The sequence below is a fragment of the Caloenas nicobarica genome, chromosome 1, assembly GCF_036013445.1.
Source record: "Caloenas nicobarica isolate bCalNic1 chromosome 1, bCalNic1.hap1, whole genome shotgun sequence".
NCBI classification, from domain to species: Eukaryota; Metazoa; Chordata; class Aves; order Columbiformes; family Columbidae; genus Caloenas; species Caloenas nicobarica.
In genome coordinates, this window is record NC_088245.1 from 27,806,895 (window position 1) to 27,832,528 (window position 25,634).

A 25,634-nucleotide genomic window follows, 5' to 3' on the forward strand; every position below is an offset into this window, starting at 1 on the left:
TAACTTTAAGGTTCTGTTTTATGAACTACAATTTTGACTATGTTGGATATATAAAGCTAATAGGGATCTCCACTGATGGGTGTTTACAAAGGTCTTCTCATGTGGAATCCAGAGTCCCACCATACACACACTGTACCTCATACACACACGCCGTACATCAGAAAACAAAGCGCTCTTGTCAGGTCACACACAAACAGAACAAAATGTTGGCCAGGATGTTCTGTAAAGACAAAGAGGAAGCCAGAGCAACACACAATTTTTTTTTTTTTTTTTCAGGACAGGTTGGTTTTTGGTTTGGGTTCGTTGTTTGGGGCTTTTTTTGGCTGGTTAAAGGAGGGGGAAAAAAAAAAAACACCAAAACCAACAACAACACACAAACACACCACACAAACAACCCCCCTAGGAAGCTTTTAAAATTAAAATGTGCTTGCATTGCCCCCTCCCTCCCCACAAAAGCCAACATTAACCCATTCTCTCTAGCTGCCAAGTTCAGCTACAAAGTGGCACTCCTTACATAAATGTTTGGGCTCTCCCCCCCTTTGAAAAAGGAGGAAGGGAGAGAAAGAGCAATAATGATAACTTTATTAGCATTGTAATTAGAAGGGTTAGAAACCTAGGAACATTTGTGCATAAAGCTGTCACGCAGTACACAGAGAAATAGCCTGAACATTTTCAGAATACCCAAAATAGAATCTGAAATGCAAGAAGATTAAAATGCTTTTTGTAATTTTTTAATACATCATTTCCAAGCCTCTTAAATGTTAAGGGTTCAAGCTAAAAATACCTCCCCAGAAGCAAATTAAGGAGAGGAAATATGTGCTGTCTAAACGCTCCACCCAAAACATACTCCCTTTCCAGTCTAAATGGAAAACAACCAGACAGCCTGCTTGCATCTTCGCAACCAGCAGTCTCAGCGTAGATTTCTTCAGAAATACAGGATTCCGCATTTCCTTTCCAGTAATAAAGTGCACATCATTCAATAAATGCCTATGCATCTTAAGACAAATAAACTGAATTAGCAAAGATAGACTTGTTTTGAAACATTTCTCAGTCTCCTGCAAATGAGAAAGAAGGGGATGAACTTTCTATGTGCAATGTCTGGTCACCTTATGGAAAAGGTTTAGCTTGAAACTAAGGGGCACATTGAGAATTGAATTAGACATGACTCCAGATGCATGCACAGCCTCTGCCTTTGTTCTGATGGAGAAACTATGCGGTTACTTGCCAAAATATGTATAAAATAACAATAGAGTCAAACCCAAAAGCACTGTGCGCTATCTAAAGATAAAGTCTCTGCCTGTCAAATATCCCTCCACAGTGCTGTAACAGAACCTGCTTCAGCAGCAAGGAAGTATCAGTCTCGGAAGTGACCGCTTCCTCTCCAGCAGCTGATTCTGCTGTAATTCGGGAAATTCAGAGAGCCTAAAGCCCCAGTGTGCTTCTTCATTGCTCCTGCCCACGTTTATTCCCCAAGCCTTCTGGAGGACATGGCCAGCTCCATGCTGGAGCACCCAGAGATGCGGCACAGACTGAGCACACCCTGGAGTGGGAATGCACGCCTGGGAACAGGAGGGAATCCATTTTCCCCACAAACGGAGTTATGGGAGAAATAGCACAGACAAGTCTGCTGAAATGCTGCCAGAAGAAGGTTCCTGCCTGTCTACTGCCATTAATTTTCATTTTACAGAAAAAGCTATCCAAAACCATCTGGTATTACTAACATACCCAATAGAGACTTATATAGGCTGAGTATGGAAGAGGACAGAAATAAGATTGAGATCATCTGTTGCATGCTGCTTTCAAGATTAAAGAGTCTTCAAGTGCAAAAAATTTTAAATGGTTACAGTTAAAATGAAAATCAGTGAAAGACTGCCCCTTCTCAGCTCAGATTGGAACCCAGTGTCAAGAGTTGGCTATCTTTATATTAAGGTAGAAGTTTACTGTCATCTTAAAAATCCAAATGGTCCAATGCAACTGTCTAATAGTTTGTTCAGATGTAGAATGGAAACACAGCAGTTGCTATGAAATAGTTTAAACCTGGATTATCAGAAGTGTTTATTGTTAAGTTTATTGAACATTGAGAATGAAAGTCCAACAAATCCCATTTCTCCTTCCTATTAATTCAAATCCTCTGGCAAACACTGAAATCCTGTTTTGTTGCAGTTTCAGAACACTAATTTTGGAATTCGTATTCCTGTAAATACAGTAGACTTCATAGAGCACCAGACAAAACAACTTCCACATGAGATGCTATGAAAAAAAATCATGGAGGCAAATAGACTATGCACATAGAGGTAGATGGCCAGTTTAGCACTCCGGGCTGATACAAATGCAATTATATTTGGTCAGCTACAGTTTCTCTCATGTGGTAAAATATAGATAAATTTAACAAGTTTGCTCCTACATGGAATAGACTGTGCCACAGCTCAGGGCGCTGGCAAAAAAAGTGTTGTGATGAATAGAGGATTAGTTTTTTAATAGTTAAGAGTGTAATGTCACAGAACTCAAGGTTATTGTTGACAGTTACAGGGAAAACAAAAGATAAGCCCTAAGAAATCTTAGGTAAATTAAGACATCAGGCAGAGCAGTAGTTTTTAAAGCTTGCTTATACTTGCTTTTAATGAGCACAGACTATTTTAAGTTGCAAGGGCTCTCTGGAGGTCACCCAGTTGCCCACAAAGAGCAGGTACAACAAAATCAGATTTGCCCAGGGCCTTGACCAGATGCAGATTCAACATCCTATTATGATGCTGGACCACAGAGAGAAAATAAAATCTGTATGTTCAATCAGAATATCTCGCATTGCAGCTTCTGCCCACTCTCATGTTATCACTATACAGTGACTACAGTCCGATTCTGTCTTTTCTGTTCACTCTCATGGAGCAGCTGGGCACAAATGATACCAAGAGCATCCTGGCAGTTCTACTGGAAGTCTTTATTTTAATAGTTATCATACCTAGTACAAATATAGCCCTCAAAGTGACCTGCTCTGACATTTCTTCCCCTTTATAAAGGTCTCCCTTGCACAACACTTCTTTTACGTCTTCAGTCCCACCAAAAGATGAGGGTTAACTTGGTTCTCAGCTCCTTTTCCTTCCTGCCCCCTGAAAGCTCTCCTGTACTGCCAGGCAGGTGATCCGCATTAATCTTTCACTTTGCCACGCACAGCAAGACACAACACCAGTACACAGCCTCTGCAGGAGATCAGAAGTCCTTCCACTGTTTGAGGCCTCTTCAGAATTTGAAAGGTTGTGGCTATACAGTGAGAAAGTTGTCATTAGTGGGCTGTGATAATTAACAGTGCGTGGGTCCCAGAATAGACTTAAATCCTTTTCACTGACCTTTTTGCAGACCTCTCTCTCATGCCCAAATGCTCCAAGGGCAGAAGCGAAGAGATCCATGCTAAAGCTGGTTTTGGATTTACCATAAAATCCCAGGGATCTTTTAGTTTGAAGATTACCTAACTATTAATCCATTTGAATGTTTGCAGGGGCACATCAAATGATACTGTTTCCCATCTTCAACGCAACCTTGAGAAAAACACTCATATAGCATAACAAAACAGATTTCTAGTATATCCTGATGTACTTTAGGAAGTTCCAAAGAAGTGAAGGTAAAGCCAAGTATGCAAAAAACCAGACCATGAGAACAAGAGACATTAGAAATCTTCTGTGCATGCTTTATTGCCGAGACCTGATCTTGTACCACTATGTTCTGTACCAGCAGGAGACTTCTCTAGTAGGGAAAGACAGCAAACTGGAAATTTAAACAGCATTTAAACTTTAAGAAACAGAAAAGCTATGTTATTTCCTAGGATTCCAAAAATGGGAAAAAAAGAAACAACAAAAAAAGCCAAAACACAACAACACATTTGCATCTGGAAAATGCTCTTAAAAGACTTCTATAGACATGGTATGAAAACAGAGGAAAAGAGTTTCATCTGTAGTGAAGAGCAGTATTCCACAGACCACTCTATATTTGCTATTATTGAACATGTCTATTAGAATTGATGGCAAGACTATCCTAGCTTTTTTTTAAATATGCATTTTGATCTAGGGAAAAGTTGACTCAGATTAAGATGTAGAAGCTTGAGTAAGGAAGTCCATTTGCACAGAAGGAAGGATGCCAAAAAGTGGTTGCATCCAAGAAAAATATTTGAAAGACGATCTGGGCAGGATGGGCAGAAGAATAAATCAAGGAGCTGCAGCAGCCTACAATAGTACACAAGTACTAAGAATTTATTTTATTTTCATGTCTACAGCTAAATATCAAACAGCTCTGCATATAAATATTTAAGACACTTTTACACAGCCCACTGTCAAAAGACTAACAGCTATTAAAGACATCCCAGCTGGGTTGAAAACAAGTAGTGTTTATTCACAAAGTCCACTATTAGACCAGCTAAGTTTGAATGCAGTTGACAGGCACTATAACACTGTCTATAAACCTCCAATACAGCACTATCCATCACCCAATACTGCAGAGGCATTTTCACAATACATATGTATTTTGTTTTGTCATCAGTGCTCTTGCCCAGCTGCATCTTCTCATACCAGGTTTTGAAAAGGTAACCTGGAAATCTACATACTCACTTATTAGGGTCTGCAGTCATGCAGGAAAGAGGTGTGGTTTTGGTTTTTTTCAGCTAGACAACCTCAGACTGGAAACAAGGTACAAAGGGAGGATTAGACAGACTTTAAAAAACAAAAAGACCAGAAGTGCACATACAGCAGTACCAAAGTACAGTTATGTCTGATGTGATCTGAAATTACCATGATAGAAGCCTCCTTATCCCTTTGATCCTCAACCTATTCATCTGACCAAGTCTAAGACCCAAGATAACACATGCGACAGGTTTTCATCTGCACAGCTCTACTCTCCCTGCAGGTCTTCAGCACCTAGAAGAACATCACCAACTCCTCATGTTAGCAGAAAGTATGTATTAGGTAGGGTGTTTCTTTTTTTTTTTAAAAGACATACACCCTACATAAAACATATATACATGTATGGGATGTATATATATTAGTTATATACATAAACCAAACATGCATATATTTTAAAAATATACTGTAAAATATGATTTTTAAATACAGCACGGTATATTTACATCTACTGTATTACACCTGTAAACTTTGTATTTGCTGAGAAGGCGGCATTAATTTGCAAGACATGTTCAGAATACTTTCCCGAAGTAAAAGAAATGTGTTTTTAAGCAACTTCTACCAATAAAATTTCATTCACAATTGCAACTCACCATTATTATTATTTTACTTAGAGGAAAGGAAAAACATTTCTTTTACACTTGCAGAAACAGATCTTTGTGCCTTTAATGACAGAATACTGTAACTTAAACAGCAAGATGGAAAATTAACTTACTTTAATACTGGGCTTATAATTATGCCATATTAAAGAAAATTTCGCCTAATCTTAGAAGCCATGCAGTCCTGCATCCAAAGAGTTTCTTGGCTTGATATTTTATATCATTGCATGATATTTTATGGTCAAATACCTGGGGAGTACTTTTGCAACAGAAAAAAAAAGTTTAATTTAGCCTTGCTGTCTTTGCCAAGCTGATATGCAGGCACGCCAAACAAAAAGTAAGTAGGGGTGTGTATTCAGACAGGTGTTCCAGAACAAACAAACAAACCAAAACAAAAAAACCCACACCACTTTTTTTTCCCCAAAGTCTGAGGGAAAAATAAATCCCATCACAACATACGTAGGAAGTAGTTACTCAGTTTCCTTGTTAACAAAACTGAAGTAGCTCCTCTCACATCTCCACACTTGTTTTCATACTCCTCCTTGCAAACAAAACTCAGCCATGAGTCACCTTGCATTTCCTTGATCTTACTATACCTAAGGAACAGCAAAAAAGCTCTGTTATCAGGATTTCCATGGCAGTAACACCAAAACAAACAGTGACATCAACAGGAAGTGGAGCCCAGCAGATATTACTAAATCATGCTTTGCAAAACACGAAAGAGTTGACTTTGCTCCTATGCATACTTTATTCACTGCTCATTTATCAAAGAGCATTACAGTTGTTGACTTAACAATGTCTAAAGCACTCTGTGTTTGGTTTTCCACTATAACAGAACCAACCGAGTCTCACGCTATAGGAAAAGAACCACGCAGAGATTCCACACTGGAGAAGCTGCATCTCTTCCCTCAAACTCCTCTGACCCCAACCGTCTTTCTATAAAGCAAGTATTATACAGTGAAAGCTTATACAGAACAAATCTGCTGCCAGATTCTTATTTTCTCTAGCAAAGCACAAGACCATGGTGCCAGCAGGACCATGACCTACTGATTCATTTTACCAAGTTCAGGGAGGTGACAGACAGGGCAGGAATCCAGACTAGCAGAACTTTGTTCTAACAGACTCTTCAATAAAAAGCATTAAATCTTCATTTTCCCTATACCCTCAAAGCAAGGTTTGAGAACACAGTGTACATTGTATTCAGGATAAATAGCGGTCTGTTTGTTGCACAAGTACTTTTCAAGCCAGAGCTACTGTTTTAAGGCTCCAGCTCTGTTGTGCAATCTCTTTTCAGATACAAAGCTATCTTCACAATCCTCAAATGCAAGAGCAAATCCAAGCCATCCTGAGACAAAGGAGAAAACTGCACAGTCAGTCTTAAACTCCCCATCCCCTTAAAAGGGAAATTATAACAGAAAATAAGGTATCAGACTCAGTATTCACATAGTGGCTAAAAAGACAGTCTTGCAACTACGTTTTACCACATTATTCACTGCCTACATATTTGCCAGTCACTTTGTTTCTCTAAGAAGCATGGAGACCTGACTACAAAGAAGTTATACATATATGTGGAATAAAGTGTATGTTCTGCATATATTCTCAGTGCTGAAAATTCATTCTGAAATTTGTGTTTCCTTCAGGCTGAGGTTGTCCAGAAGCCAGGATTTAGACCAAAAGAGACATCTGGTTACACAGTAGATTTGCTTCCTCTGGCCAGCTGTGAAGACAGCAATATCAGTCTTACAGCACATAAAAGAAACCAAACAGAAGAAGTTCAATGAAAAGTCTGAGCTGAAGTAATTGTGATTCCTCAAGAGCCAAACGCTTAAGAAGGGTATGTTACACAGGACTGCTGCTTTTCTCTTACCAGATAGCAAACATAAGCTATTCACTGCTAAAAGGATGGGTTAGAAGTTGTTGCAGATGGGGCAGTAGTTCTTCCGGCTGAAGGACAGGTAGGTTGGTTGAGCCCTCATGCCATTCTACTGGAGGGGAAGCAATTCCTGTCAGATGAACTCTGCTGGAACAGTTACATTTGGAGAAAAAAACAAACAAAACCACACAAAACACCCCAAAAAACCCCAAACAAAGAAATCAAACCTGACACCAACAATGAAAACAGACTTTCTTGAGGCATTTCAGAAGGGTGTTTTCTTTTCTTATAAACCCAAATACATAGATATGTGTACCATCCATGTATAGGTGCATGTTTTTCTCCTGTACAGTACCAGCTCCTTGAAAGCCAACAGCAGCTTTCCAAAAAGACAATGCAGAAGACCACAACTAGACTACTGACACTTGGAGAAATCTCAGAAATGTCACCTTGGAAATCTCATCTCTTGAGTTTTCTAGAAGCAGAAAGCATCCTATTATATTACCCTGTGCAGTTATACATAAGCAGTTGTGGTCAGAGGAAGAAATTTTTCTTTCACAGTATCAGCTGGGTGTCAGAGCCTCCACACCACACGCTGCTCCACTGGACACTCATCTCCCTCTGCTCTGCTGAACATGGCTACAGAACAGCCAACTTCTGAACTGAGACTTTGAGTTCAGAAGAGAGAGGCAACAGCAACTTATTTGGGGACAACATGGTAATTCCTGCTTCCTTCTGCACAGTGTTACTGGAACTTCCTACCCAACAGGCAGGTCTGCCACTCATCAGCCCCCCTAACATTTACCTTCCTTTTCCAGGCAGTGAAGAGGTACAAGTCACTACAAAATAAAAAGTTACATAAGGTAGCAAGCAGATTTTGTGAAAGGACTCAAGTTATTTCGGCCCAGGGTGTAGCAACTAATGGCGGGGGTGAGAACCACGGCGTGTGGTTCAGTAACTCATTACTGCTGATGGACCAAAAAAAAGAAAGAAAAAAGTAATAATAATTAAAAAAAGAAAACCGTCAGGGACATCTCCATCCACCTGAAGACAAGTTTCTCTTAAAGGCTAAGTTTTTGATAGACTTTATGGGAACCTTCCCAGAATGTTCTTCCACCTTTCAAGAAAGAGGTGAGTTTGCAAAAAGAGACAAGTAAAAGATAAGGAAACAAACATGTTGAGAATAGGAATTTAAGAGTGGAGAATGAAGAAATGCAGCTATTGCTGAGTAGATGTGAACTGTTATTCATTCATTCCAGTATACAAAATCTGAAGAAGTTTTAATTAAGTAAGTATGGATAGTCAAAAAAGAAAAGGATTTAGTACTGAACACACTGGCACACAGAGAAGCTTCCCAGGTCTCCCTGCATTGACTTCTCACAGATCCTGTTCTCTTGGGAAAGGAGCTTCACCTAAGTAATAAAGGGAAAGAGGGTGGTAAGGAGATGTGAACAAGCAACAGGAGAAAGAGGAAAAACAGTAGTTTTCTGAGCATAGGTTTAATAAAAACAGAGAAAATGTGAAGTTCTTCACATCATAAGCATATCTTAGCAGTATTAATAGTAAAACCGAACAGAACAGAAAACACAAATTAATTTCCACAGAGCTTTGCTGGTTTCTTCTGCTGCACTAGCTTCCACATCTGTCTGAGAGGTTCAAAAACAAAATCTTCAGGAATCTTTGAAGTTGACAAAAGAGAAAAGTAAAAGATGACCAAAAATAGTCAAATAAACTTACAATACACACAACTACCCAATAACTACAGCGCAATTTAAAGTAGATGACACTAAAAGTTCACTCAAAACAAGACTCTATTATCAGCAAATCTTTATCAGTATTTAACAGCACATATTTATTTTCTCTTTAGATAGAGAAATTCTGAATAGGAATGCTGTATCTTCCAGAAACATGCACCTCTCCGCTCTTGGAGTTCAAAAAACTTTCAGCGACCAACCTCTGTGAAGCCATCAAGTTTTAAAATGGGCTTAGAAAGTATGAGTAAATCTACTAGAGAAGCTTGTCTTAATTACATACGAGCAGTCATGCAAAGGGGACAACTTTGTGCACACAAGTAGCTTCTAAAGACAGTGACAGTACTTCACTACATCCCTCCATCCCCTGATGTCCTGAAGTTGGCTGAGGGATGAGATATGCAGTTTCTTCAAACTGAGACCCTCATCTAGGTGACATCATCACCTGTGGTGACATCACTTGGAGAACACTGTAACTCAAGGCTAACCTGCTTCAATGGGATTCAGCCTTGACTTAACAGATAGTCTTCCACATGGCACAAGTACTTCTATATGCGAGTCAGTCTCTAGCCTGAAAGTTGGAAACACATACAGGTACACAAAAGGGCAGATGGATACTTTAGAACAACTTACTGCCCTTAAATATAACAACTCAGGAATACAAGTCGTGTGTCCATACAACATGCACTTTAAAAGACTAGTTTTGATATATCAGTGAGGGTTATGTACAGATTTAAGCCACGTTCATATACAAAGTTCCTTCTGCCTTTATCAAATAGTGTTGTAACAGATACTATAAAGTTCTTACTAAAAGAAGCCATTGCTTAAGTGCTGCATCTAATTTCCAAAAGCACTAGAAACAAGGATTTAGAGGTGCGTCCCACATGACGACAGTTTTACATATCGAGTTTTAAATAGCAAGTTTTGGAAGAGATCCAATACAGCTGGATTACCTATCGCTGTTACTTGTTACTGCTTCTTGCCAATTTGACTCCAAACTAACTAGTTAATATGTCTGTTTAAAAAAACCCCAAAAAACACAATAAAAGACCAACTCTAAGTTTCTGTCTTGGGTAATCCATACAAACACTGAGAACATATTTGTCATGAGTTAGTCACATCAAAAGTCAGAACTTATTCTTCAGCATACCCACGAACAGCTCTTTGGCTGCATGTAATTTGGGTTTCACATTCACAGAGCACACACCTGAACACAGCTATTAGGTCTCAGGGTTTTTTGGGGGAAGGACACATGTTTTTACTCGCATGACAGGACAGGGGTACCCACTTGGCTACCTGGGGAACAAACTGCAGCGTCCTAATTACCGTCGGGCGCAAAGCAGAAGTTCGCCGTTCGCCTGCGGGCGAGGCCACGGCGGCGGCAGGAGGTCGCTTCGCAGGCAGCTCCCCGGCCCCTCACCTGCCCTCCGCTTGGAGATGGGGTGACGGAGCGGGAGAAGCAGGGCCCCAGGACGGGGGCACGGCTCCGCGCCCGACCCCGGCGCTCGGGGGGCGACTCCAGCGGAGGGCAACGCCGGCTAGCGCGGCAGGTAACCCGGCGGGCGGCCCCCACCTTACCTTCTTCACTCTGCTCTCCAGGTCCATGCTGCCCCCGGGCCGGGCTCCGGAGCAGGGCGGGTGTGAGGCGGCTCCTGTTCCGTCCGGCGCGGCCGGGCTGCGGTGCGCGGGGTGAGGCCGCACCCGCCGCCGCCCCTCGCACCCGCCGCCGCCGCCGCGCTCAAACTTCCGCTGCCCTGCGGCAGTGGCTGCAGCCGAACAAAGGCGGCGCGGCAGCCAATCCCCGCCCGGCCGCCCGCCGGCCCGCCAGCCAATCACCCGCCGCCGCCGCGTCCCTGCCCGGCCCTGCCTGCCCGGCCCGGCGCGGGGCTGCGGCTGCCGAGCCGGCGAGGGTAAAGGCGCGGGGAAGGCGTTCGCTGCCGCGGCGCTTCGCCTCCGGGCACGGGCGCCTGGAAACGCGGACTCTGATGATTTATTGACCGGAGTAGGAGCGGGAGGCGAGGGCGGGCGAGCCCTGGCCTTGCCGGGGCTGTTCCCTCAGGCACCGCAGGACGGTGCCGTGGCCGTCGGGTCCCAGGAGGGTGCCCGGTGCCGGCTGGGCAGCTCTTACAGCCGGGTAGAGTTTCACCGTGCTGGGGCTGGGCTCGCCTTGAGGCGACGGAGGAGCGCTGGTCGTGCCCACGGCACAGGGGGTGGTGGCAGGGCTCTGGTTGGGACAGGACCCCACCGCCCGCCTTCTGCCCAGCCCGGTCCCCGAGATTGTGTAGATCTGCTCTTTGACGCAAGTTCCGTGGCCCAATTCTGCCCCCTCTCCCCTCCACTACATCGGGAGGAAATTACTAGTTTTGCCCGGGTGGATTTTCTTCCGCCTAAATCCACTCAAGAGGTTTTGCAACTCTGGAACCTGATCTCATCGGGTGTTACCACACGTTTTACAACAGCGAGTTTTGTCTGTTCGCTGAACTGAACAAAATTTTTTTTTCTCCTGTTGGCCCTGGACAAATACCCTGAAAAAAAATGTAGGCGGTGATCCCAGTCTTCAAAATCATATGCACTTGACCAGTCCTGGGATGCCATTGCTAATGTAAAATATGTTTTATACATAATGTATATGTAATATAAAATGACAGAATAATTTAAGCATTTGCAAGATTGAATACTTCCATAAATATTTTCTTCTTTCATATTTCTTTTGATCTTTGGAAAGAGTAACAGATGTTCATACAGACTTTATAGCTACCCTGTGGCCATGAATAATTTGGTAGATTATTTTGTCATTCATCTGCAGAATCTAATCTTTTCTCTCCACACATTCCAACTTTTCTCAAGGAAGTTTTAGGTCATTTTGCTTCTTCCCCAGAGGCCAAATATACTTCTCTTTCAGTGTTTCATTTTTTTGTCTGCCATCACTTGTTGAAAGATGTTTGCAACAAAGCAAAAATGAGACTCGGTCTGTTTGTTGTCTGTTAACAGGCGAAAGCAAAATTCTGTTTGATTTTTCTGCTGAGACAGGCATCATGGTGTATGGCATGGGCCAGCTGCTCCTACAAATGAATCTATGCAGCGGACCTTGGCCAAGAAGTTCAATACAAAACTAAGAGAGAATGATCTCAAGCCATAACAACAGAAAAAATGAGATAAAATAGACCATCAGATAAAGCAGCTGAGCTCAGTGTGTGTCTTTTCCAAAGAGAGGTGAATAATAAGGGCTGTTGCATGATTTTCGTTTGGTTGGTTTTCAAATTTTGTTTTTTCATTTCTTGTTCTCATTCTGTTTGGTTTGGTTTAGTGGTTTCTTTCTGTTGGTTTTGAGAGTGAAAAACAAGGGGAAGTTAGAGTGCCTGAAATGTTGGTGTGCCTGGGACCGATATAGTTTGAATACCATCCATGCTCATAATTTCCTCAGACTAAGATCAAAGGACTAAGCAGGAGATTATTCTTGTTCACTGAATGTGCTGCTGAGTGATATAATGTAATAGTAAAAAATGTCAGCAATTACAAAGACTTGCGAGGTACCTTTGACTGTGCTAAGCAGAGAAATGAAAGTATCATACTCCTCATTATATGCTTTTCATATGGAAATGTATGTAGAAGTGTATTTTCATTTTAGGAAGCTAAAAAAAGTAAAGCAAAAGCTTGCATTATTTAACTGCATTTTGCTTATTCCTGTCTCCCTGAGAATAACAGCCTAATCATAGTTTTGATCATTATGGGTTGTCGTTGTTTTCCTAATAAGCTATGACACCACTGGGTTAATAATAATAATTTCTTTTGCTTATATTTTTCTTGAACCTCTTGAGTTGGAGACGCTCTGGCTGTGATTTGAGCATCTTTCAGTTGTGTAATTTAGTGCCAAAATACAGTAAACTTTAATAACTTTCCTGCCCAGGAATTTGTATATGAAGCCTACAAATTCATATATGTAATGGAAAATGCAAACAGAAATATAAGACTTCTGTTTTGCAAACCAGCAGATTGCTGTTGGAACACACTTCCTCTGAGACCTGGATCAATAAAGAATGCATTTTAAGATTCTAACTATTTTCTGTGTTTTCTATGAATTTAGTTTGGCAGAAGTAACTTCGTATCGTGTGAATGTGACCCTGTATAGCTTTTCCACTTAAGGATTCTGAAGCTGCCAGGTGCACAGCATTGAAATGTGCCAGGGCACAGAGCTGGGCTTTCTCATAACTGTCTAGGAAATATCAGATGCCTGTTTTAAATATTACTATTTTTTGAAGAAAGATCAAGGCGCATTCCAGCATTAACATTCCCACAATAACCTTCATGGAGACAACAGACAAAAGATGGGAAAAAGCTAAACTTCTACCATACACACTTCTGGGAATATGGACAGCGGAGGCTGGACAATCTGTCAGATTGTCATCCTGGTTTTACAATTTTCTTTTCACTCAGATGCCATAACAATGAATGCATTTGGAGTAACTATGTATCTCCAAACACCAGATATGTAGATTATATGGGTGATTTATAAGTCCATCCTTGAATGAAAGGGTAGTATTATAATGACTGAGCAATGCTGAAAATGTGTCTCTGTAATAGTAAAGCTGCTATTTAATGAACAGTTCTTTGTTTAAACTTTGAAGCAAATACTTCAAACTAGCTTCCAGCTAAATTCTTCTAGTTGTGCTGTTTACTCAGTGCTTCGTATATTATAACTAATGATACTGTGTGCTTTTAAGATTTTTTTTTAAAGTATAATCTTAAGTGTAATATAAATACAGGTTTCTGTCTTGCCTCAAAGTGCCTTAATACACTAATTTAGTTTAAAAAAAAAATTCAGTTTGAGAAAGGAATAACATTTACGTTTTTGTATCCATTTGAGTAAAACAATGGAATGTTACATGGAATGTCTTAAGCTAAGCCAAATAAAAAACCCAGAAGGGAACTTGGGTGCCTAAATCAAAAGTTGCAAATCTTACTGCGTTACTGATCATCTGCTTCCCAGCTAAGCATATACTTAGTTCTCCATTGTACGTTAGTTGTTTTACTTTTTGCTTTCTTAGATTTGTCTGAATGTTAGTATTGATAAAATAATGTGATACCTGACACATGCTTGGTCTATTCAAGATCTAGAGACTAAATGTAATTGGTTTTGACTCTTCAGCAAGGCTTAATGTGTTAGGAAGTTTCAGACAATCCATGAAATAGAGACAGATTTAAGATCCTTACAAAATTCAGTAGTAGCTATTGCTTTTTGAAAAGAATATCCTGGGAAGGGGCTCTGCCCCACTCTTTCTGTAATGCCCTAATGGTATTTTCTACCTTGTGGACAGTATTAGAGGCAGAAAGAGAAAGAAAGGGAAGACAATAAAAGAAAAGCATCTTCTGAAAAGAATAGGCTGTGCTTCGTTCTTTGAAAGAACCGGGCTAGAAGGAGGCTCTATTTCCCAACAGGCAGCGATGTTTTCTATCAAGTGTGGATGATTCCGATAAGTTGAGAGGCAGCTGCTTGCTGACTGTGGTTCCTTTCTTGCTCAGAGCACTTTATAGCTCGGAATCTGTTCTGGATTATTGAACTACTCCATGAACTCTATGTGCTTTAGGTGCCCTAACATAGAAACCAAGCATTTTAGTGTGTGACTTTTAGGATTTTAAGTCATTTACTAGATATAACTCAGAAATTATGTAATGGATTTTTTAATCCATCTCTGCTCTTTAGTCACAGTGACAAAATCAGTAGTTACAAACATGGCAATGTGAAGAAGGTTCCTGTATTACTAAATCTCTAGTTGAAGGAAATTTACTTCGGCCAAAAAACCCCAACCCTTACTCGAAATATATCACAAATATTATTTAAACATAAATTATAAACATAGTAACAGAAAAATACGAATGCCAGAGATACACTTCTTGTTCTTTGAAAAGTTTATTGTTCAGTATGTTTCCATAAATATTAATTCATGGATGAATAAGGACCTCCTGGCAAAATTCAAACATAAAAAGGGTGTGTACAGAAGGTGGCAGCAGGGATGTGTAACCTGGGAAGAATATGACGGCACTGTCTGAGCATGCAAATACATGTTTATGAAAGCCAAAGCCTACCTGCAGTTGAACCTGACAAGTGATGTCAAAAGCAACAAGAAAGGATTTTTAAATACACAAGCAGCAAAAGGTGTGGACCTGCTGCTGAATGGAGCAGGGGCCCTGGTGATGCAGGACATGCCAAAGGCTGAAGTACTGACAGCCATCTCCACCTCAGTCTTTACTAATGGCTTGGTAGATGAGAGCGGTGTCTTCATTAGTGGATGATGGGGCAGAGTGTATCCACAGCAAGCTTGCTGATGACACAAAACTGGTAGGTGTGACCAGAGGGATCTTGACAGGCTGGAGAAATGCGCTGATCGGAACCTCATGAAGTTCAGCGAGGGGAACTGCTAAGTCCTGCATCTGGGGAGGAAAAACCCAGTCACCAGTACATGCTGGGGGCTGACCAGCTGGAAAGCAGCTTTGCAGAAAAGGACCTGGGGGTCTTGGTGGACATCAAGTCGACCATGAGCCAGCAATGTGCCCTTGTAGCCGAGCCAGCAATGTGCCCTTGTAGCCAAGACAGCAATGGTATCCTGAGCTGCATTAGGAGGAGAGTTGCCAGCAGGTTGAGGGAGGTGATCCTTCCCCTCTCCCCAGCACTGTTAAGGACATATCTGGACTGCCCACTTCTGGGCTTCCTGGTCCAAGAGAGACACAGGTATACTGGAGAGAATTCAGTGAAAGCCAGTATGTATGATTAAGGAACTGGAGCACCTCTTAGATGAGGAAAAGCTGAAAGAGCTGGGGCTATCAGGGGGAATTTCAGGAATGTTTGTAAAAATCTGAAGGGAGGATGCCAAGAGGACAGAGCCAGGCTGTTTTCAGTGGTGCCCAGTGACAGGACCAGAGGCAATGGGCACAAACTGAAACATAGGAGGCTCCGTCTGAACATCAGGAAACAGTTTGTTACTGCGAGGATCACCAAGCATTGGCATAGGTTGTTCAGGGAGTTTGTGGAGTCTCCCTCCTTGGAGATATTCAGAAGCCATCTGGACATGTTCCTGTGTAATGTGGTGTAGGTGGCCCTGCTTGAGCCAGGGGGGGTTGAACCAGGTCGCAGGTTTCTCAATGTCCAGTAGCAAAATTTTGAAACTAGAATTATTTCAGAATTTAATGTGAAACAGTTGGAGTTTTATATATATATAATGAGAACAGGGCAGTTCTTAGAAATAAAAACTTTCTACAGGAATTCAAACACTAGAAGTGGAATTTCTGGTCACACTGAGACAGCACAGGAAAAAGATTTCCATTTCACCTAGGATTAAGGTATTTACATGAGTTACAGAAGACCAATATCTGATCCTGCTCTGCCTGGTTCACACTAGAATAATGTAACCATGGTGAATGCTTTCACTACAGGAGTAGTTACAGTAGTTCAGTAAAGGGCAAAAGGTGTTCCTGTCAGGTTTCTCACTTTTAACATTCTTGGTTTCATTCCAATGCAATGTAAGACAATTTTTGATCTCTCAAAAATCTATGGGATGGGAAATAATTTCCTGTACAGCTCTGCTAACAATATAATGTTATGAGCAATAAGGACTTGCTTGGCTTCTTTCCCATGCAAGAGAGCTCCAGCAAATGTTCTGTGGTTCTCAGATTTTCCATTAGTAATAATTTACACAAAGATTGTATATAATGTCTAAAAAGGGATAACATAAGCACCAGCTGGATAGAAACATAACTACTCTTTTGCTATAATGTATATTTAATAACTTCGGCATAGGTTTGCAGAGATGATGTCTAACACTATTGAAAGAAAGGAGTTACAGTATATGAGATCATGCTTTTTTGGCTACAAATGCCAAAGAACATTAACAGGTAATTGAATTCTTCATGTGTCCGTTCATAATTACAGACTCTTATAATACTTGCCACCCACACCTGAGAAAAGCAAGCCTGTTAATTCTTAGGAAATAGGCACTGATCATCAGCTTTCCTGCATACCAGACTCCTTTTATAGCTATTGAAAAATCTCCTGGCTTGGCTCTGCAAGCAGAAATTTTTCTCTCAAGTGGGCTGAGGTTGTCATTAGGGTCATACATCTCCAAGCTACCACTTTGATAGATGAGATGCTCTTGCTTTTTCTGTCACTGATCAAACCCATTCTTAGCCCAACCAGAGGTACCCAGTTGCGATCTTACCCTGTAACTTACAGCTTGTCAAAGGACTAGTCTCAGTGGGAATGATTTATAGTTTCTGGTGCTATGTGAGGTATACAGTAAGAAAAAATAAAATTAGGACAATTATCTAAACTACAGTAAGTAAGCTCCCTGCTTGGGCTTGCTACTTCTCTTTATTATTATTATTATTATTATTTTTTTTTTTTTTTTTTTTATCCTAGAAGGTCTTCTACTGGATTCTAATCCTTCTTCAGACTTAAGTGGTGGCATGTAATATGATATGACTTTGCTATGGGTCTAGCACTTACTGCCTCTACTGCCTCTATTGAAACACAAGTTTAGGCCCTAATCCAGCAGATGGGAATGCTAGTTGAGATTCATGTCACCCATTGAGAGCATTTCCCTACATTTGTATCTTCATTTAAATTGAAAAGGTGTCATTTATATCTGTGGCAGCAGTGGAGTCTGCCACGTGCAATTCACTTTGGCCGTTGTATTCTGATGTTTGTTTTGGAGTCCTTTGGTGTAGAGGTTTTCTGTCTCTGAAACAGATGGAAAGCATGTCTCCAGAGGACTGATCTGCAGGAGTGGTGTTCACTAGAACAAAAGGCGACATTGTCTCAAGAACAGATCAAGAATCAGAGCAAAATGCATTTTCAGAAAATGAAAGAAATTTTCAGAAGCTTTAAGGAAGCTTACAAAGATAGTTCAGTAAAGGTACCTATGCAGATGAGGATCAATTAGAGAAGACAACTGATCATACCTAACAGGCATTTCTGACCAAAGCAGCAGTTCTGGTTTTGCCTCCTTCCCTCCCTGCAGCCTTTTGAGCAGTCTCATGACCTTCCTTGGGCCACTTCTGGTACTTCTCCGATTCCTTGAGTAAACAGTTCAACTCAGCAGACCAGAAGAAATGTATTCATGTTTTTATTGATTAGTTTCCTGTCAACTCAGTCAGCTGAATTGGTTATGAAGAAAATCAAACACCAGAGAGGGCATAAGTAGAGGGGCAGGATGGCATAGCTGGGAGAGGGAAGTTATAAAGAGGGAATTCATTGCAGAAGCAGAAGTGGTAGGGCTATTAAATACAACCATAAGGCAGCTTTTCTACAAAATGGTGTTCTGAGAGGATTAGGGATTGGGCCTTGAAGATTGGACAGGCAGAGTCAAGCATGGGTGGCTGGTTGTTCAGGAGACACTCTGGAGTTATTGTCTTCTATACTGTATCACTGGGAAACCGGATGTTGTGCATACCACAGAGCAAGAAACAAATCCATGAGACCCAAAGATTGTCCCTATGTTTGCACACCTTCACGCACAGTACTGTCTAGATTCTGGCTTGTTCAATGTGCAGTAAAATAGTTACAGTATATAAGCTAAGGACTGATATCACTGTTCTAATGAACAATGGGTGTGTTGCTGTCTCCGAGCTGTTGAACTGAATGTGGTGCATAAATGCTGAAGAAAACAGATGCTGTTGAAATGATATCCCATGTTGTGTTTTCCCTTCTTCATCGGTGTATTTCTTCTTTTCTGTGTGTATTAGGCATAAAAAATTGCAGCAGAATTTCTGACAGCTGTTTTATATATGCATCAGCTGTACTCCTTTATTGGTAAAGACTAAGGGATTCACAAGACATTGATAAAAAGAAACAGTATGAACAATATGGTTCATCAGATTAGAGCTTTTCATATATTTTCCTTGTTTTTTTTCTATGTATGCATTCTCTGACCCTTTGCCACTCTGTTATTTGGTTTCCATCTTCTTCCCACTCCCTTATACGGAGTGACTGAAGTCTTAGTTTACTTTTCTTATCCATGTTTTGCCTTCCTTTCTCGAAAGAGTATTTTAATATAGCCTGATAGCATCTTGTATTTATCTGTTACTAAGGGAATATATACAAAAAGGTACACAAGAAAAGAAGGTCAGCAGTCAGTGTGCCCACGTACATGTCTACCTCTCAATGTTTTTTTCTTTTTTTCTTTCTTTGCTCATTTTTCCGTGAATAACAAGGTATAGTACCAATAGTCAAGGCTATCCAACACTTCCCAGTACTGGGTCTCTTTTCAGTTTCTTATAACTTTGTCAAACATAAACCATTTGAGATGAAAGCTTCCCTACTTCAAATCCTACCCAGCATATTTTTTAACGTGTTTATTTTTGTTTCTTTTTTGTTTTATTTGCTCGTGGAGGTGGAACAATAGAGGAGAGAAATAAGTTGATTTATCGTTAATGCCTGGTAATTGAAGTGTTTCCTACAACCTGAATTGTGGAGAATATTTTTGTCAGAGTTAAAAATTCTTGTGCATCTTTCACTGGATATTTTACTGACATCAGGAGGCTCATTTTGGAGGCATTTTAAATAAAAGTTAATGGCTACATCCAGCAAACAAGCCAAGTGAAGGTACTGATCTCCTCTTGGATAGTCTTGTGGTTAGGGCCTTCAGCTGTAGAAGAATGGGAGTTCCTTGTCTAATACTTTGTCTTTTTATACTAAATCTCCCCCACAAATCTGTACCTACAACGTAAGGAAACATTCTGTCTCACCAAGTATGTACTTAAAATATTTTTTACTGAGCAGGACAGCTTTGACAATAAACATTCTTTTTCTGATATCTCTCTTTTTGTGCAGAATCCCTGCTGAGAATGAACAGCCCTTGCTTCTGGATACTTACCCATTCCATTTAATGTGGGACAGTTGCAAGTGTAGTCACATGTAGAATATATAAACTAGGCAATTTCTGTAATCCCTGGAAACTTTATCATGCACTATTAGATAAGGTTTGGGAAGAAAATATACCCATCTTTCTTGGTTTTTTAAGTGTTCCATGCAAATGGCCTTATTTTATTTATTTATTTATCTATCTATCTATCTATCTATTTATTTATTTATTTATCTATCTATCTATTTATTTATTTATTTAAAATAAAATCTAATTGCCAAGTGCAGCCCAGCTTCACAAATGTCATCAGATGAAGTAAAACTGCCTTTTGCTGAAGCCAATTATTCCCTCCAAAGATGCATCCAAATGTAAGTCTAATATTTCTAATCTGTGCAATGAATACTTGATTTTTTGCAGAAAATAAGTCTGAGTTTTCTCTTTTTATGTTTTGTAAAGAATAGGTGAATTTGATTCTAGCTTTGCCATATTATAAACGTCTAAAAAATTGTGTTCTCAAAAGCTTGTCACAATTTGGTAGCTCAGTTTGAAAGCTGTCAATGCCATATAGCTCAGCAATCATTCACCATGGGCTCAGTAACCTGAAATGGTTACATGACTCTGAATAATGTATTGGAAATAAAAAATTAAGAAAAAATATCAGCTAACATTTGAAAAATCTTACTGATTTCTCTTTTGAAAAATCAGATTTTCTGTATCTCAGTATTTGTGTATAAAATATAAATAATGAATCTTCCTTAAATCCATATGACATTTAAAAAAATAATTCAAGGATCCAAGAATTTCATATGCAGCAAGGGAGTAACTTAATAAATACCTAAAATAGATTCATCGCTCTAGAGCAATCAAATAGAGACTCAGTTCCAACATTTTACAATTTCCTGATGTTAGTTAAGTCAAATAACATATGTCTATTTATTTCTTCTGGACTAGCTTATCTGTCCTGTTGAGAGGATGCCTTTTTTAAATGAGATAATTCACTTAAGATTTTGATCCACTCAGATTTTTAAGAGAAATTTTTCTGTCATCAGTGTGCTATGCATCAGATGGTCAGCTACATCAAATAAAGACAAATTACAGACTTGTTTTATCAAGTGCTGCTACACTTTTAAAGCCCTGCTTAGCACTGCAAATAAAGATTCTACTCCCTCTGGTAGAAGAATGCTGCATTTTCCATTGAATTCAATTTTAAATTCAAATCGTGTCTTCAAAACAGGATTACCAAACATCAGGTCTATGCAGGATTCCTAAAACATCTTAATGCAAGTTGGCAGTCACTTATCAAGCATTATTAAACAGTCTTCAAAAATCACACAATGTTGTCACTGTAATTAGAAGCCTCTTTATATTGTACTACATAAGTGGCTTGTTAATCTGAAAAGAAAGTTATTAATAGAAGGGTCTTAATTGCTATAATTACATTAAAAGTAGTCTTGTTGTGAAGTCTGAAAATGCTCTGGTTGCTTTACAGAATTTCACATCTTTGGATGATCATTATAAAATGCCAGTGATTTTGAATTAGCTTTCAGAGATAATTACTATCTAAATTGTAAACCCCATTTTAGTACAGTATAGCACACATGTACTTTCTCCTTTGAAATTCTAATATAACTAAGGATGAAATTCTACCGTGGCTGCCATCACAATTTTGGTATCAATTTTTTTCGGGGGGAAAATAATTAATGATTTTCTTTTCTCTTTTGAAGGCAAAGTGAATCTGTTGAGAAGCAGATTATCAAACTACACTGAGATTTTAGAATACCACAGGTAGTAATCTTGGCATACTTCAGGGACGAGTGAAGAGAAGGTGATAGTGTTCTCAAAATATCAATTTTTGTAAGTATTTTTAAAGTTCCCACCAATTGAATTGATTTTAGAAAGCCAGATGGGATTTCCAGAGTAGCCACTGCATGGGTGGGAGTGGGATCCTTACCATTCTCAGTTATGTTCACTCTCATTCACAGGGTTACCCACGATTTGCCACTACAAACAAATGATGGAGGGGAAAAAGAATATTTCACAGAATCATTCAGATCGGAAGGGTGCTCAGAGCAGGATCAACACTGAGACTATATTGCTCAGGGCTTTGTCCTCTTGGGTCTTGAAAACCTCCAAGGATAGAGTTTGTGCAACTTCTCTGGGCAACCTGCTCCAGTACTTAATTAAACTGATAGTGAAAAATGTTTTCCTTATATGAGGTCAAGACATTCCCTCTTTCGGTTTATGGGCATTGTTTCTCATTTGTGCTAACAATTTCTAGCCTCTGTTCCTTCACTTAACTGCAAGCTCTTATTGCCACTTTACTGAGGTGCATTGCCAAGTTGGACACCTCATCTTTTGCCAGCAGGCTTGATTTCTGAAACAGAGACCCATGGTTTTCATAAGAACCCTTTCTGTGTGAATTTGTGTGGATGGGCTCTACAGGTATCTATGGGTGCAGATGGGGAACTAATAACCAGAAAACAGCAATCTGAAGAGAGGAAAAGTACATACTGAGAAGCAGCATGTGGAGAAGATCTTCCAGGATCTCCACAGACTAGTCATTCTTTTGATTCCACAGGACGTGGTGAGTTTGCTGAATCTGTACTTGGCCACTAGCTTACATCAACCAGGGGCTGTGTAGCTCAGACTGTCTCCAAGAAGCAGTGGTGGCTGCTGTATGCAGATGAATAGTACAGGATTGCATAAACAGCTGGTGACATAAAGGACAGTTGGAGGGACTATTCTCAACACCTAGGTACAAGCCACTGATGCATCAAATACGACCCCCTGCTTCTGAGTAGGCAGCTGGAGTTGGCCTTTTAACTATTGCTCCAACTGGTAACTGCATGTGTGTTAAAGTGAAGTGTGTGAAGGACATGTACCGTGTGAATAGTTATCTGCTATTAGTAACAACAGCTTAATTAAAAAATGCTCTAATAAATATTAGCTGTGACCTGCATCTCCCTCTGACTTGATCCCCTATCAGGGAAAAAGGATTTTACAACATGGTCATAAAAGCCAAAGTACTGCTTGTAACACCAGCCATCCAGCCAGCTGGTAACTCAGAGGATGTTCAATCCTACCAGGCATTTCCCTTTCAACTGTAGGACTGAGGAAAATTCTACTTGGATTCCCATGTCCTTCACCTTTGCCTCTTGAACTCTGTAGAGCTCATAGATTTTCTCCAGGTCTCCCTTGGTGCCTGTGTGGATGAGCCATGAGAATAATAGTTTGAGAGCATCATGATCCCCAGCAGTTTCTCCACCGTGTCCTGGATCAGGTCCACAGCAAACAGCAAAGTTCCCATGACAGGAATTCCATCCCCTGCATAAGGAGATCTCCAGCCATTGTCAGCCATCACTTCATTTTGGTGCTAATGCACATTTCAGGCTCCAGTCTCCCCAGTGGAGCTTGTGCTGCTTTGTTTGCTCTCAGGGCACTGGAAGCTCAGATCTGAAGACGGAGGACCCATTCTGTTGGTATCAGAAGTCATAAGCTTCCAGAGTCCTTCACTGTGGAAGTCTCAATCCACCACAGATTGAAGCATGGCCTCATGCCATGCTCACTCCACTGTGTGGCTCAGGCTCTTGCCCCTGTAAGGTGTCTGGGAAGACTGGGCGGTTTCCTCTTCCTCCTCCATGATGGTGTGCAAGTCAGTCACCTCACCCCACAACCCCTTTGCCTGGCAACCTCCCACAAATGAGGCCACCATCAACCCCAGCCGAGAGGCTCCCTGCAAACTGTCACCTGGCCACAACGTGGCCACCTGCCCTCCAGGCTGCCATTGGGACTGAGGTCTTTTATGTACCAGAGTGCTTTCTCCAGCTAGTGACAGAGGCTGTGCCCCAGGGCACATCACCACCATTGCTGCATGGTCCCGAAGCACTTGGAGCAGTTATCTTTAAGCCTTCTCTAAACAACCTGCCCTATTAACTACCCAGCTCTGTTTGCTGCATTCCTATTTAGCAGCTGAATAGGTGTCCCCACAGTGGATGAACAGAAGATTGCTCCCTAATCAGTAGGAAGCCAATGACTAAAGAGGTAAGTGATTTTTAATCATGAACCAGCCTAAAAAATCCTCAGTCACCCAGGCGCTGTTATCTGTGGATTTCACTAGAAGCTACAAGAAGCAGCAGTTCGAAGAAAAATAAACAGAACAAACTCCAAACCAGAATAAGTAAATAAAAGGACAAACCTCAGCTACTGGGGAGAAAAGAGCTACTAATGATGTATGTGGTGTTACAGCAGTGCTGCTGATGACAGTACCTACTTTTACCACAGATCATTGCTCAGTAGAAATCTGTCCAATCATCACTATTAATCAGGTGTAAACACAGATTGTAGGGTAGTCTACAACTTCTTATATTCCCTCTGAAGTTAGGTAAGTTGTCTCTCTGGTTGTTAAGCAAGAGCTTTACATCATTCAACTGTAGGCGTGTAGGAGTTAAATGTACGAGTCATGACTATTCACTCTGAGCTCCATTTATAGTCTACGGAAAGAAAGAAGTACCACTAGTGGGTGGTTCATCTGCCTTACTTAAGCACCAGTCTTAGGGCAAAGTGATTCATCCTTTAGAGACAACAATTTCTATTTGTCCTTGATGTTTGCTTAGTCACACTCTTACTTGTCAGATCACCCCTAGCTGTGGTGAGTATTTGTAGCCTTGAGGCCAGAGTAGTTTAACTCATTTTCACAGAGTGGCAGAATCACAGAACCACAAAATTACAGAACAGCTGAGCTTGAAAGTGCCTCTGGACACCCATTACAGCCAAGCAAAGGTGGCAGGACTGTATGAATTAACATTTTAACTGGGAGTTACCATTAAATAAGGTTCCAAGATGTGTTACTTAGTTTGGCTATCTCAGATTTTATTAGGCATACACCTTTCTCTTGTAGCAAGACTATTTGTAGAAACTCAGAAGAAAGTAGCATAGAAACCTGCTTTGTGTTGCAGAAACCCAATCAAGTTGTTCAACCAAATTCCTCGTAGGACTCAAAGATAATTTGTGTGAGAGGGAGTAGTATTTTGATTTATCTAGCTCTGAGCATAATGCAAGGGAGTATAGCTAGCTGGTTTTGTTCTTACAGTGATGACTTTGTTTTTTTTTTTTTGCCTCTTCTTTCTCCAATCTATCCTTCTTAAACCCTTTCCCATGCCCAATTTTAATCAGTGCTTGAATCAGTTAGTGATGGCAATACTACTGTCTTTTGTCCTTTTATAATACTAAGGGATTAAAGTTGCATTTGACTTTGACAAAGTAATGGAGTAAAATTAAAATTCAATTACTTTTATGTGAAGCAGAAAACCAAACAAATAACATCATAGGCATCAATCATTTACAATTGATTGTTGGTTTCCAAAGCTTCTCAGCTCATCAGTCTAAGATTTATAAGGTAACGACTTCTAGTTCCCCTCACCTCCAACCTTCTTCCTTTTGAAAGCCACAAACTTGTTTCCAGTGGAATGCTGCCCCTTTGCACTTCCTTTTCCACATTATTCTGAGCTGATCCAACTTGGTGTTAGCAGGAGGCTGCCCCACACCTTCTGTCTCCTAGTTTCAGGGTTTTACCATCTCTTTTCTGTTGGTCTGATCCTGCACTGAGCTCTCTTGCCTTCCTAAGCCCGTAGGAAACCTAGACAAGGGTAAAATTCTTCCAGTTTACCTGTTTGAATTAGTTCACTGTGTCAGTCTTGGCACCAAGGGATGGGAGGAAACAAGTGACAAGAGGAAACTGTGACACCTTTGACTTAGGGCAAAGCTGTCAAAACAGCATCCTCAAGTTGTAGTTTGAGATGCATCTAAATCACCACTGACTTCCCCAAAGCAGTTCCCTTGCTTCTTAACTGTGTCCATGGGCACGTTTCTGTGCCCACATTGGTGTGGGTGGATGACAG

The 25,634-nt window shown here is 40.6% G+C and overlaps 1 protein-coding gene across 1 annotated transcript in view; it reads right to left on the minus strand.

Annotated features, from left to right (window-relative positions):
- Positions 1-10,616, minus strand: part of TES (testin LIM domain protein) — a 28,610-nt gene extending 17,994 nt beyond the window's left edge. The window contains exon 1 of the mRNA XM_065645970.1: positions 10,463-10,616. Coding sequence (XP_065502042.1) covers positions 10,463-10,489 — 27 coding nt within the window. The 5' untranslated portion in view covers positions 10,490-10,616. The remainder of the gene's footprint in view (positions 1-10,462) is intronic.
- Positions 10,617-25,634: the final 15,018 nt, after the last annotated feature.